General features: G+C 40.5%; 1 protein-coding gene across 1 annotated transcript in view; it reads right to left on the reverse strand.

The window, feature by feature from the left end:
• The window catches only part of adgrg4b (adhesion G protein-coupled receptor G4b), a gene marked incomplete at both ends in the record, with an annotated part of 50,173 nt that overhangs the window by 27,693 nt on the left and 10,085 nt on the right, over nucleotides 1-12,395 (reverse strand). Inside the window, one exon of the mRNA XM_080748730.1 lies at nucleotides 10,889-11,107. Within this exon, the coding sequence (XP_080604856.1) occupies nucleotides 10,889-11,107 (219 nt within the window). The remainder of the gene's footprint in view (nucleotides 1-10,888; nucleotides 11,108-12,395) is intronic.

The following is a 12,395-nucleotide window of genomic DNA, read 5'->3' on the forward strand; positions in this document are numbered from 1 at the left end:
TGTAGTTACATAGTAATAGTAACTGTTGTATAATAGGAGTGACATTTTCCCAAAATGCAACTCCTTCGAGCCGGATTTGAACCAGCGACCTAAGGATGTCAGTCATTAACCACTACAGTCCTCCGCTCTACCAACTGAGCTATCGAAGGGAGCCAGTTACACTCTTTTGCAGTCCACATTTGGCCCGTGGGCCACCAGTTTGACACCCATGAATAGCAGAAATATCTTGTCTACAAACATGTTGTAATGTGAGCTTGTAGATCTGCTATTTCATCGACTGCATTATAACAGTGTTGTAGTTACATAGTCATAGTAAGTGTTGTATATTAAGAGTAGGCTTTTTCCTTAAAGGAAACTCCTTCGAGCCGGATTTGAACCAGCGACCTAAGGATGTCAGTCATCAGCCACTACAGTCCTCCGCTCTACCAACTGAGCTATCGAAGGGAGCTGGGCACTCATAAATGTGCGCCATATTTGGGCCACCAGTTTGACATCTTTGAATAGCATAGATCTCCTGTCTACACATTGTAACATGTGAGCTTGTATACCATAATTGTTATTTTTGCTGTGTGTTCACCTGTCATGCCAAGAATAGGGTTCATGTGGTTAAACATGCTCTCTCTTCCCCCCCCCCCCCCCCTTTTTTTTTTAGTTCTCCCCCCCAAAAAACATGTGTATTGTAAGTTCCATTCTAGGTGGTTCTTCTTATTTTGAACTATCTAGGCTATTACAGTGTAGTTACATAGTAATAGTAACACTATATAGTGTATTACAGTGTAGTTACATAGTAATAGTAACTGTTGTATAATAGGAGTGTCATTTTCCCAAAAAACAACTCCTTCGAGCCGGATTTGAACCAGCGACCTAAGGATGTCAGTCATTAACCACTACAGTCCTCCGCTCTACCAACTGAGCTATCGAAGGGAGCCAATTACACCCTTTTGCAGTCCACATTTGGCCCGTGGGCCACCAGTTTGACACCCATGAATAGCAGAAATATCTTGTCTACAAACATGTTGTAATGTGAGCTTGTAGATCTGCCATTTAGTGTGTTTGATAGGTATTTTGTTATGGTTCATATCATCTTTTTATCAATACATATTGATGACCACCTGAAGTTGAAGGCACAGTGACTGTGTCATAAAATGTCATGTACAGTACAACACAAGGTCTCCGTCTGGTTGAAATCAGACCTTATCAACTGCCTGGAGCCTGTACCGAAAACAATGAGAATTGTTTTGCTTTATAAGGCTCAGTGTCATCCAGACACGAGCAAGGACATCTCTCCTCCCAGGAACCCTGTATATGGACTCTTTGTCTTGTGTTGAAACGTCATCCATTGACTGATGAAATGACCATACTTATACTCATGTCAAAACATAATTTGTCAGAGAGAGCACGAACCATTGATTATTCTGTACTGTACCTGTCTTGAATACTCTCTCTCCATAGTAAACATACCATTCTCACTCTGATCACTCTCCTGTCTTATTTCTGTGTGATGGATTATTGTATCTCATATGGGAATAAGAAGGTGTTGTTGTTTAATAATAATATATCGATCAAAATGGTCCTACGTCGCCGCATACAGATGTAATCTTGGCCGGCCGATGGATGGACAAGTGACCGTGGGTGCACTTTCTCTCCCCCGGTGGGTCGGTTTTACAACACGTATAAAAGAACCAGCTGTGAGTTTGGAAGTTTACTGTGTTTTCAGACAAGGTTATTATTTTGACAACAGTACAATTTATTTTATAACATTCCCTGCTTGGACATCCGCCACTGGACCGCTGGACACATGGTTTTCTGATTGCATGCTCCACGGTCCGAGGACGGATCTTTATGCACCACTGGTGACCGGAATAATATTTTAAGATAAGTATACTGTTTTCTTCAGTTATCTGTGCGCGATGAGTCGCTTCTCAGTTTGAATTATTGTTTTGATTTTTGATATTTCAGGGAGTCGGACAAGGCTAAATAATGTTTTAGTATCGCTCAGTCTATTTTACCTTCACTTGTTTAAACACATAAAATGCTCGGACACATCCTATCATAGGCTATTGTCTGTGCCAGCCCAACATAGGGGAAATACAGTAGGACCAGATTTATAACATTCTTTTAAATTATAACATTTACGTGTCGTGTCTTTGAATTTTGGAATTAATAATGAATGATTGTTCAGAGTCAGATAACTCCTAATTATGTTTTGGTTTGACACGCGTCGTAAATTAACCCTTATCTATCTGCGTTTGGATAACAGTAGATGGTCATTTTATCGGTCGTTTATTCGGTACCTTTTTGTTGTCTTTTTGTTGTTTGCTTTTTATTGTTAAATGTTTTGAGGACATAGCAGCCGTTTGGCCACGGAGAATGCTTGTCCAAGTTGGGTTTGTATCAGTACGAGACTTCAATATAGATTTCATTTTATGCTCCAGAACGGCTGTTTCAAGACGTTCTGACGGAAATCTTTTTATTTGGGGCCAGAACATATTTTGTTCTGAAGGAATGTCTCTTCGGCCAGTACGATAACCCAACAACGGCTGATTAGAGCCACTTAATCACATAAGAAATAGCGTGGTTATTTTAATTGGTAGATTTCCTTTATGTTCCAGAACAGAACGTTCTGACCGAAATCTTCATGCTTTACGCTTACATGTCTTATTTTATTTTATTTTTTAATTTCCGTCTCAGGCCAGCTGAGTCTGTTTTGGTACCGAATTCGCTCCGTTTACTCTACGCCTCCTCACTCCCCCGCTTGCCCTCGCGAAGCAGAGTGGGGGAGTCAGAGGCAATATGTTATTTCTTAGACCGTATTTTGACCATTTCTGTTCTGGTAAAATAATTGGCATGAAGGCCTCTAATAATATTCAAATGTTTAAAATGTATCTGACAATTTAAGTTAAGACAGAACTAAAATGTCTCCTTCTCCACTTTCTCAAGGAGTGGACCGATTGGACGATTGGACCTGCTGTCGGTGGAACCCCCAGGATTTTTTTTCTCCCCACCATGGCACGTGAGCTCACTGTTTTATCATACATGTCACTCAAATTGGCAAAGGGGCAAGCCGACAGCAGAGCCAACAAGGACACCACCCAGGTACCCTAATACAACTCACACACTGTCAGACTAGGTTAATATGGCCCAGGAAGTTAAAGGCTCAGAGACAAAAACTTGTATAAATGTTGAATTTATACAATTCAACATTTATACTCTTCTCTTTCTCTAATATGCTCTCTGTCTCTCAATTAACCTAAAATAAATCAATATTGTTACTTCCTGTCTTTCTCTATCTCCCTCTCTCTCGCCATGTGAAAGAAAATAGCAGCTCTACAAGCTCATATAATGTAGTCTCAAAGTCTAATAATTTAGTGGAAATAACAGTCTAATATTTGTCTAGAATATTTTCAAAATAATCCAACTTGCTACAGAACAGATTGCCTTGAGTAGCCTGAATCTATCTCTTATCAGTCTCTCTGCTCTCACTACTACTACTACAGGCCTTTGTCCACTAAAGAAAACCTGTATGTCTCTCATTACACTCATAACCCTTCCTTCGATAGTTATGAGACAAAAACTTGCTTAAGTTGTTATAAATCGTATTTTTTATCCATGATTTAACCTTGTCCATGAGGCCCCTGTGTCCTAAATAATATGTTCCAAATTCCGTTGTTTCGTCGTTCCGGTTTGCCTTACAAATTACTTTTTATCTGCGGCCCTGTTAAAAACAGACATTAAATCGGTCGTGTTATTCTTTTTAAGTCTTTAAAGTTCCAAGGTGGTTTTCTACACCTTTACTTTCTAAATCTATTTCTCAGTTTTGATTATAGGCTATTCATGCCTTTTTGCACTGTAAATCACAGAGGTGTCCAGTACTTAAAGATTAATACCTGCTGTCTTGAGAGTCTAGCTAGCTCTTAACACAGCTGCAGTTTTATTGTTTAATGTTGTTTTTAGTCTATTGTTTTCGTCGCTTTTTGAAGACCTCACAGCCGTTGGTCCGGAACTGTGGGTCTTACGTTGGCAGCACAAAACTTCATTTTATTAAGATTTGCATTCATCCTGAAGTTAGTCAAGTCTCCTGAGTTGCACTCCAACAGAAGTTGTTCTTACTCCTTCTGTTGTGAATTAAGTCAAGTCAGGATTTCACCGCCAGACCAGCATTGTGTTTCCTGGTTCTGTAGGAAGTTTTGGCCAGTGCATAAGACCGACACAGCTGGTTTTCAGCTATCTTATTTAACCAGATTACTGAGAGAAGTTATGGTTATGTTATGCTTACATGTCTTTGTTTTAGTCTTATTATTATTTTTAATTCCATCTCAGGCCAGCTTAGGTGTTGAGAACTAAGAAGCCCCCTTCTGAATGATGACCTCTAAACTGACTGACCCATGTGTGTAAATGTATGAGAAATTGTCTACATGGATACATGTACTGTATGTATGTGTGTTTTAATCCTATTTTTCTCCCCTGGTGATAACCTTGTGAAAGAAAAGGGAAAAATCAAACCCAGTATGAACATGAGCAGTGGTGCATGTGTGTTTGTCCGGCCGTGCAGTACTGTACGGTATGTGTGAGTCGCTGGCTCGCATTTAGGCTTGCGGCTTAACGCTTGCTGCTTGCGCTAGCTCTGCCTATGTTTTATTTTATTTGGAGAAACTGTGGGGATCGTTATAAACTTCAAGTGACTTGTTACATACTGTTTCTCTCAAAATGGGTCTTATTGTGTGAATCTGTTTCTATGTGTTTCTCCTAAAAGGGATGTTTGCCACTCTATGTTCCTTAATAACACATCCTGGTATTCTAACATTGTGATTCCGACAGCCTTGACACTGCAACAAGTGTCTGATATTTCACTGGTAAACCATATTTCAGTAAACAATCTTTATCCTCATGGGGTGACGGCAAGAGCTGTCAACAACAAGATTCACCATCATGTCAACAACTCAGTTGTATCAATCTGATTACAAGGGGTTATTTCATTTATGTGTAAACATGATAACATTTTTGTCATTAATGTCATGTCAACTCTAACCCTAACGATAATTACAGTCCTTTAGGGAGGGGATTGGGCTCCCCGAACCTAGGGGACAACAGGCGGCGGCGGAATCGCGAGGTTCCGAGGGCACGATAAAGACTGTATATAGTGCTGGGGAGTTACTGAAGGCCCCCGTGTCTAGTGAAGGGTGAGTTAACATCCTGCCGTGGTACCGTCTAGTCGGCGTGATTGTCGCACATCGTGAGACCCTGTGAGGCAGTGTGGAGGCAACACGTGGTACGTGGATGACAGTCCACACCTAGCAGAGGGTGCGGTTTTTGGGACGACCTCTGTGAACAGGCAAGGCTGGTGAAAACGGTCAAAGTTTCAATTCCCATAGCCAAGTGGGGTTGGGATCAGACCGTCGGCTTCCTCCCTGGGTGACCAATCATCACTACGGGGTCAGGGGTCGCTATCGACTGGGTCACCGGCCGGTCGGGTCACATATGGCAGTAAGACCATGCAGTGCCTGTTGAGGACTGATGGCCGCTGTGCTCGATCCAATGTACAGTCAGGCCACAGTAAGCCAAAAGCGAATGCGTCAGTAGGCGAGCTGTGTCTCCTGTGATCGGTGGGCTTTGAAAAGAAGACACTGGGAAGCAGGAGAACTTGAACTCTCTGTCCTGGGTTGCCTGGGCGCAGACCTCGAGTGGAAAGGGGTCTCTGCCCGGGACTGCGCCTTAAATGGACGTCCGAAAGACTTAAGTGTTACTATTGAAGAAATGTTTTAACCCTAACCCTAACCCTAACCATTTTTCATCCCACTGTGTGCCTATTTTGTTTTCTTTTGTTGATCTATTTGATAAAAAGATCAATATTAACCAGCCGGTGGAATTGATAGGTATTTTGTTATGGTTCATATCATCTTTTTATCAATACATATTGATGACCACCTGAAGTTGAAGGCACAGTGACTGTGTCATAAAATGTCATGTACAGTACAACACAAGGTCTCCGTCTGGTTGACATCAGACCTTATCAACTGCCTAGAGCCTGTACCGAAAACAATGAGAATTGTTTTGGTTTATAAGGCTCAGTGTCATCCAGACACGAGCAAGGACATCTCTCCTCCCAGGAACCCTGTATATGGACTCTTTGTCTTGTGTTGAAACGTCATCCATTGACTGATGAAATGACCATACTTATACTCATGTCAAAACATAATTTGTCAGAGAGAGCACGAACCATTGATTATTCTGTACTGTACCTGTCTTGAATACTCTCTCTCCATAGTAAACATACCATTCTCACTCTGATCACTCTCCTGTCTTATTTCTGTGTGATGGATTATTGTATCTCATATGGGAATAAGAAGGTGTTGTTGTTTAATAATAATATATCGATCAGTGTTCAATGTAGTTCTTATTCTGAACATCGACTGCATTATAACAGTGTTGTAGTTACATAGTCATAGTAAGTGTTCTATATTAAGAGTATTATAGTATTGTAGTTACATAGTCATAGTAAGTGTTCTATATTAAGAGTAGGCTTTTTCCTTAAAGGAAACTCCTTCGAGCCGGATTTGAACCAGCGACCTAAGGATGTCAGTCATCAGCCACTACAGTCCTCCGCTCTACCAACTGAGCTATCGAAGGGAGATGGACACTCATAACTGTGGGCCATATTTGGGCCACCAGTTTGACATCTTTGAATAGCATAGATCTCCTGTCTACACATTGTAACACGTGAGCTTGTAGACCATAATTGTTATTTTTGCTGTGTGTTTGCTGTGTGTCATGCCAAGAATAGGGTTCATGTGGTTAAACATGCTCTCTCTTCCCCCCCCCCCCCTTTTATTTTAGTTCTCCCCCCAAAAAACATGTATTATAAGTTCCATTCTAGGTGGTTCTTCTTATTTTGAACTATCTAGGCTATTACAGTGTAGTTACATAGTAATAGTAACACTATATAGTGTATTACAGTGTAGTTACAAAGTAATAGTAACTGTTGTATAATAGGAGTGACATTTTCCCAAAAAGCAACTCCTTCGAGCCGGATTTGAACCAGCGACCTAAGGATGTCAGTCATTAACCACTACAGTCCTCCGCTCTACCAACTGAGCTATCGAAGGGAGCCATTTAAAAACTTTTGCAGTCCACATTTGGCCCGTGGGCCACCAGTTTGACACCCCTGCTATTATAGCAAAAATATCCTGTCTACAAACATGTTGTAACGTGAGCTTGTAGATCTGCTATTTAGTGTGGTTGCCTAACAGGTCAACCAGAATATAGTACTTTCTTTCCTGATAAACTTTATTTTGCCGTGCTACTCCACCCACAGATATGGTGGCACGCACTTGGGCCATATGTCAAATCGACCGGCTTCATCGGGACTCATCTGCTTGCATTTTGCTAAGAGATACGTTATATAGTTTAATTTAAATTCATTTATTCGTGAATTAATGTTCTCCTTTGACTTGAATGGGAAAATGTGCCCAGTGTAATTTGTTCATTTTCAGCTGTTGTTCAACTTATCCCAAACCAAATATGACCTGTGACTTCCATTCTATGTAGTTCTTATTCTGAACATTCACTGCAGTATTATAGTATTGTATTTACATAGTCATAGTAAGTGTTCTATATTAAGAGTAGGCTTTTTCCCCAAAGGAAACTCCTTCGAGCCGGATTTGAACGAGCGACCAAAGGATGACAGTCATTATCCACTACAGTCCTCCGCTCTACCAACTGAGCTATCGAAGGGAGTCATTTACATCCTTTTGTAGTCCACATTTGGCCCGTGGGCCACCAGTTTGACACCCCTGAATAGCAGAAATATCCTGTCTACAAACATGTTGTAACGTGAGCTTGTAGATCTGCTATTTAGTGTGCTCAATGTAGTTCTTATTCTGAACATCGACTGCATTATAACAGTGTTGTAGTTACATAGTCATAGTAAGTGTTCTATTTTAAGAGTAGGCTTTTTCCCCAAAGGAAACTCCTTCGAGCCGGATTTGAACCAGCGACCTAAGGATGTCAGTCATCAACCACTACAATCCTCCGCTCTACCAACTGAGCTATCGAAGGGAGCTGGTCACCCATTAATGTGGGCCATATTTGGGCCACCGGTTTGACATCTTTGAATAGAATAGATATCCTGTCTACAAACATTGTCACATTGTAACACGTGAGCTTGTAGACCATGATTGTTATTTTTGCTGCGTGTTCACCTATGACATACCCAGAATAGGGTTCATGTGGTTAAACTCTCTTTTTTTTTATTTTTTAAAGTTCTCCCCCCCAAAAAAACATGTATTGTGAGTTCCATTCTATGTGGTTCTTCTTATTTGTAACATATCTAAGCTATTACAGTGTAGTTACATAGTAATAGTAACTGTTGTATAATAGGAGTAGCATTTTCCTAAAAAAGCAACTCTATGTGGTCTTCTTATTTTGAACATCTACTACAGTGTAGTTCCAAAGTAATAGCAACTGTTCTATAATAACAGTTAAGAATTCCCCAAAGGAAACTCCTTCGAGCCGGATTTGAACGAGCGAACTAAGGATGTCAGTCATTAACCACTACAGTCCTCCGCTCTACCAACTGAGCTATCGAAGGGAGCCGTTTGGTACCCTTTCTAGTCCACATTTGGCCCGCGGGCCACCAGTTTGACACCCCTGAAATAAACCATCACTATTATAGTAAACATATCCTGTCTACAAACATGTTGCAACTTGAGCTGGTAGATTAATTAAAGACTAATTTAGCTGATTGTTTTGTTTTCTTGCGGCATGTTCACCCTATCATGACATGTCTAGAATAGGGTTTATGATTTTCTTTTCTGATTTTAAATTTGTAATTTATCCCCCCAAAAAAACAAGTATTGTTGTGACTTCCATTCTATGTGGTCTTCTTATTTTGAACATCTACTACAGTGTAGTTACAAAGTAATAGCAACTGTTCTATAATAACAGTTAAAAATTCCCCAAAGGAAACTCCTTCGAGCCGGATTTGAACCAGCGACCTAAGGATGTCAGTCATTAACCACTACAGTCCTCCGCTCTACCAACTGAGCTATCGAAGGGAGCTGTCTAGAACATTTTGCAGTCCACATTTGCCCCGCGTGCCACCAGCTTGACACCCCTGATTATAGTAAAAATATATTGTCTGCAAACATGTTGCAACGTGAGCTTATAGATCTGCTAATTTAGCTGATTGTATTTTATTTTATTTTTTTTGCGCCTTTGGTTCTTTGTATTTTTATCTACTACAGTGTAGTTACAAAGTAATAGCAACTGTTCTATAATAAGAGTTAAATATTCCTCGAAAAGCAACTCCTTCGAGCCGGATTTGAACCAGCGACCTAAGGATGTCTGTCATTAACCACTACAGTCCTCCGCTCTACCAACTGAGCTATCGAAGGGAGCCTTTTAGTCCCCTTTGCAGTCCACATTTGCCCCGCAGGCCACCAGTCTGACAACCCTGAATAGCAAAAATATCCTGGCTACAAACATGCTGCACGTGAGCTTGTAGATATATGCTATTTTTGCAGATTCCATTCCATGTGGTTCTTCTTATTTCGAACATCTATTACAGTGTAGTTACATAGTAATAGTAACTGTTGTATAATAGGAGTAGCATTTCCCCCCAAAAGCAACTCCTTCGAGCCGGATTTGAACCAGCGACCTAAGGATGTCAGTCATTAACCACTACAGTCCTCCGCTCTACCAACTGAGCTATCGAAGGGAGCTGGCAAAACGCGTATGCAGGCCACATTTGGCCCGTGGGCCACCAGTTTGACATCCTTGACTATCACAACGTGCTCAGAATAGCGTTCATGTGTTTAAACATGCTCTCAGTGTAGTGTGTTTGTTCATTTTCAGCTGCTGTTCCCAGTTATCCCAAACCAAGCATGTCAAATACAGTGTCTTCCATTCTATGTGGTTCTTTCTTATTCAAAACATCTACTACAGCGTAGTTACAAAGTAATAGCGACTGTTCTATAATAACAGTTAAATATTCTCCAAAAAGTAACTCCTTCGAGCCGGATTTGAACCAGCGACCTAAGGATGTCCGTCATTACAGCCACTACAGTCCTCCGCTCTACCAACTGAGCTATCGAAGGGAGCTGCTAAGCCAGTCAGCGAGCACGCTATTTATGAGTCATGCAGTGGGGGAGGGGTGCTATGGGGGAAGGGACACAGGGGCGGTCTTTTAGCAAACCAGCAAAGCATGCCGTTACGTGGAGCCAGAGGCAAAGAGTTATCTGCCCTGCTCTGCTGGGTGGCTCAATTGTTTTAAATATATAGGCTACATGTAATAACCACTTCAATCCTCTATACTTACTATATATACTATAAACTGACCTATAAACGAACCCTTGGCTCTGCACTTGGTCTGCTCTTGTTTCCTTCTAGGTGAAACCGCTTCTCCAGAAATAGAAGCTACAAGCTCACAACAGGACACGGCTATTTCTGCAGAATGTTCTCCTCAGAATAGGGGGTGCTAGGTAGGGTTTAAGTGGTAGTGCTTAATAGCAAAAGTTGCAGGTCTACAAACACTCAACGTGTCACAATTCAATACGTGATCAGCTTGTAGATCTTCAATGTTCACTATTTTTGTGCGAGAAGGGACAAAAGAAGGGACAAAATAGGGCTTAAGTTAACCATACTAATCGATTTAGCTCCTCCTTTTGTAAAGTCCCTCCAGATAATAGTTTTACTTATTATTGTCTGATACAGTATGTCACACTTAGGCTATTATGTTAAACTAAATGTAATGCATCATTTGAATAAAATACATTTTCAGGTCAAATCTCTGTAAATATAATGACAATGAATGGCATAAGTGACTGACCGGAGATATTCTCAGGGGCTGTCGTGAAGGTGGTCGTTGTCATTGTAACCGGGGCAGAGGTACTTGTGGTGCCGGTGGTACCGGTGGGTAAAGGCTTGGTGGTGGTGGTGGTACTGGTACTGTTTTGAGAGGGTAAAGGCAGGGGGCTGGCGGTACCGGCATTGGTGACTACAGGCTTGGTGGAGGTATGTGCAGGAGGAGAGGATGTTGTGGAAAAGGTGACGGCTGCAGTGGAGGACTTCTCTGTGACAGCAGGACTAGTGGAGGTACTGTCAAATGACTCTAGGGAGAGAGAGAGAGAGAGAGAGATGGGGGGAGAAGGTCACTTCATGAACCAATATACGCAGAACTAGGGCTGTCACAATTATGATATAATCGTCTAATCATCTAATATTTGACATAATCGCGATTATTTTTCATAATCGTCATAATCGTTTCCATGTTGAAAAACTTTCATATATAAAAAAAAAAGAATAAAAAATAGTGGAAATAGCAGATCTACAAGCTCACAACGCGTCGCATCGCGACGCGTTGTGAGCTTGTAGATCGGCTATTTCCACTATCAATGTTCTTTTTTTAAGTATAAAGTTGTCAAATATGTGATTCATTTCTTTGTATGTTTAGGTTATGTGTCATATCTACCATGTGCAACTTCAAAGCCTAAAAGCCAAACAGAAATGTAATTGTCAACGACAAAAACACAATTAAATAGGTAATCACAATTATTTGAGTGACAATTAGTTGTCATGTTAAAATGTCATATCGTGACAGCCCTTCGCAGAACAGCTGGAATTTCTTTCGACCACATACTTTATCTCTCCTTCACACAAGCACATAAACTAAATAAGAAACACTTTATCAGAGGGTTAAGTATGAAAACCAACGCTAAGACAACAAGCAACAAGTAAAAGGATATCAAGGACTCACATGACGGCAAACATTACATTCTGAACAGAGAAGCAGCCTGCAGTGTGGACTATTATGGACAACAAAGCCCACTACTTAACTATAAGTATTTGTGTCAGTATCACAGTATAAAATGTATATTGTCTCTGTCGGATGGAAACCTCACAACTCCAAAACTGTTACTTATCAGGATTCTAATAAAATGAAAGCTGCATGTAGCATTGACCGGGCCCTTGCGCGTCTGTAGACCTATTACACAATTACACTTAATACACCCATTACACTTATTGCACTATTATTATTACACTATTACACCCATTACACTTATTGCAGTACTATACTTATTGCACTATTATTACACCTATTACACTATTACACCATTACACTTATTGCAATAGTATACTTATTGCACTATATACTATTATACCTATTACACTATTACACCATTACACTTATTGCAATAGTATACTTATTGCACTATATACTATTATACCTATTACACTATTACACCATTACACTTATTGCAATAGTATACTTATTGCACTATATACTATTATACCTATTACACTATTACACCATTACACTTATTGCAATAGTATACTTATTGCACTATATACTATTATACCTATTATTACACTATTACACCATTACACTTATTGCAATA

This window comes from Nannobrachium achirus (assembly GCF_963921795.1).
Source record: "Nannobrachium achirus genome assembly, chromosome: 19".
Taxonomy (NCBI): Eukaryota; Metazoa; Chordata; class Actinopteri; order Myctophiformes; family Myctophidae; genus Nannobrachium; species Nannobrachium achirus.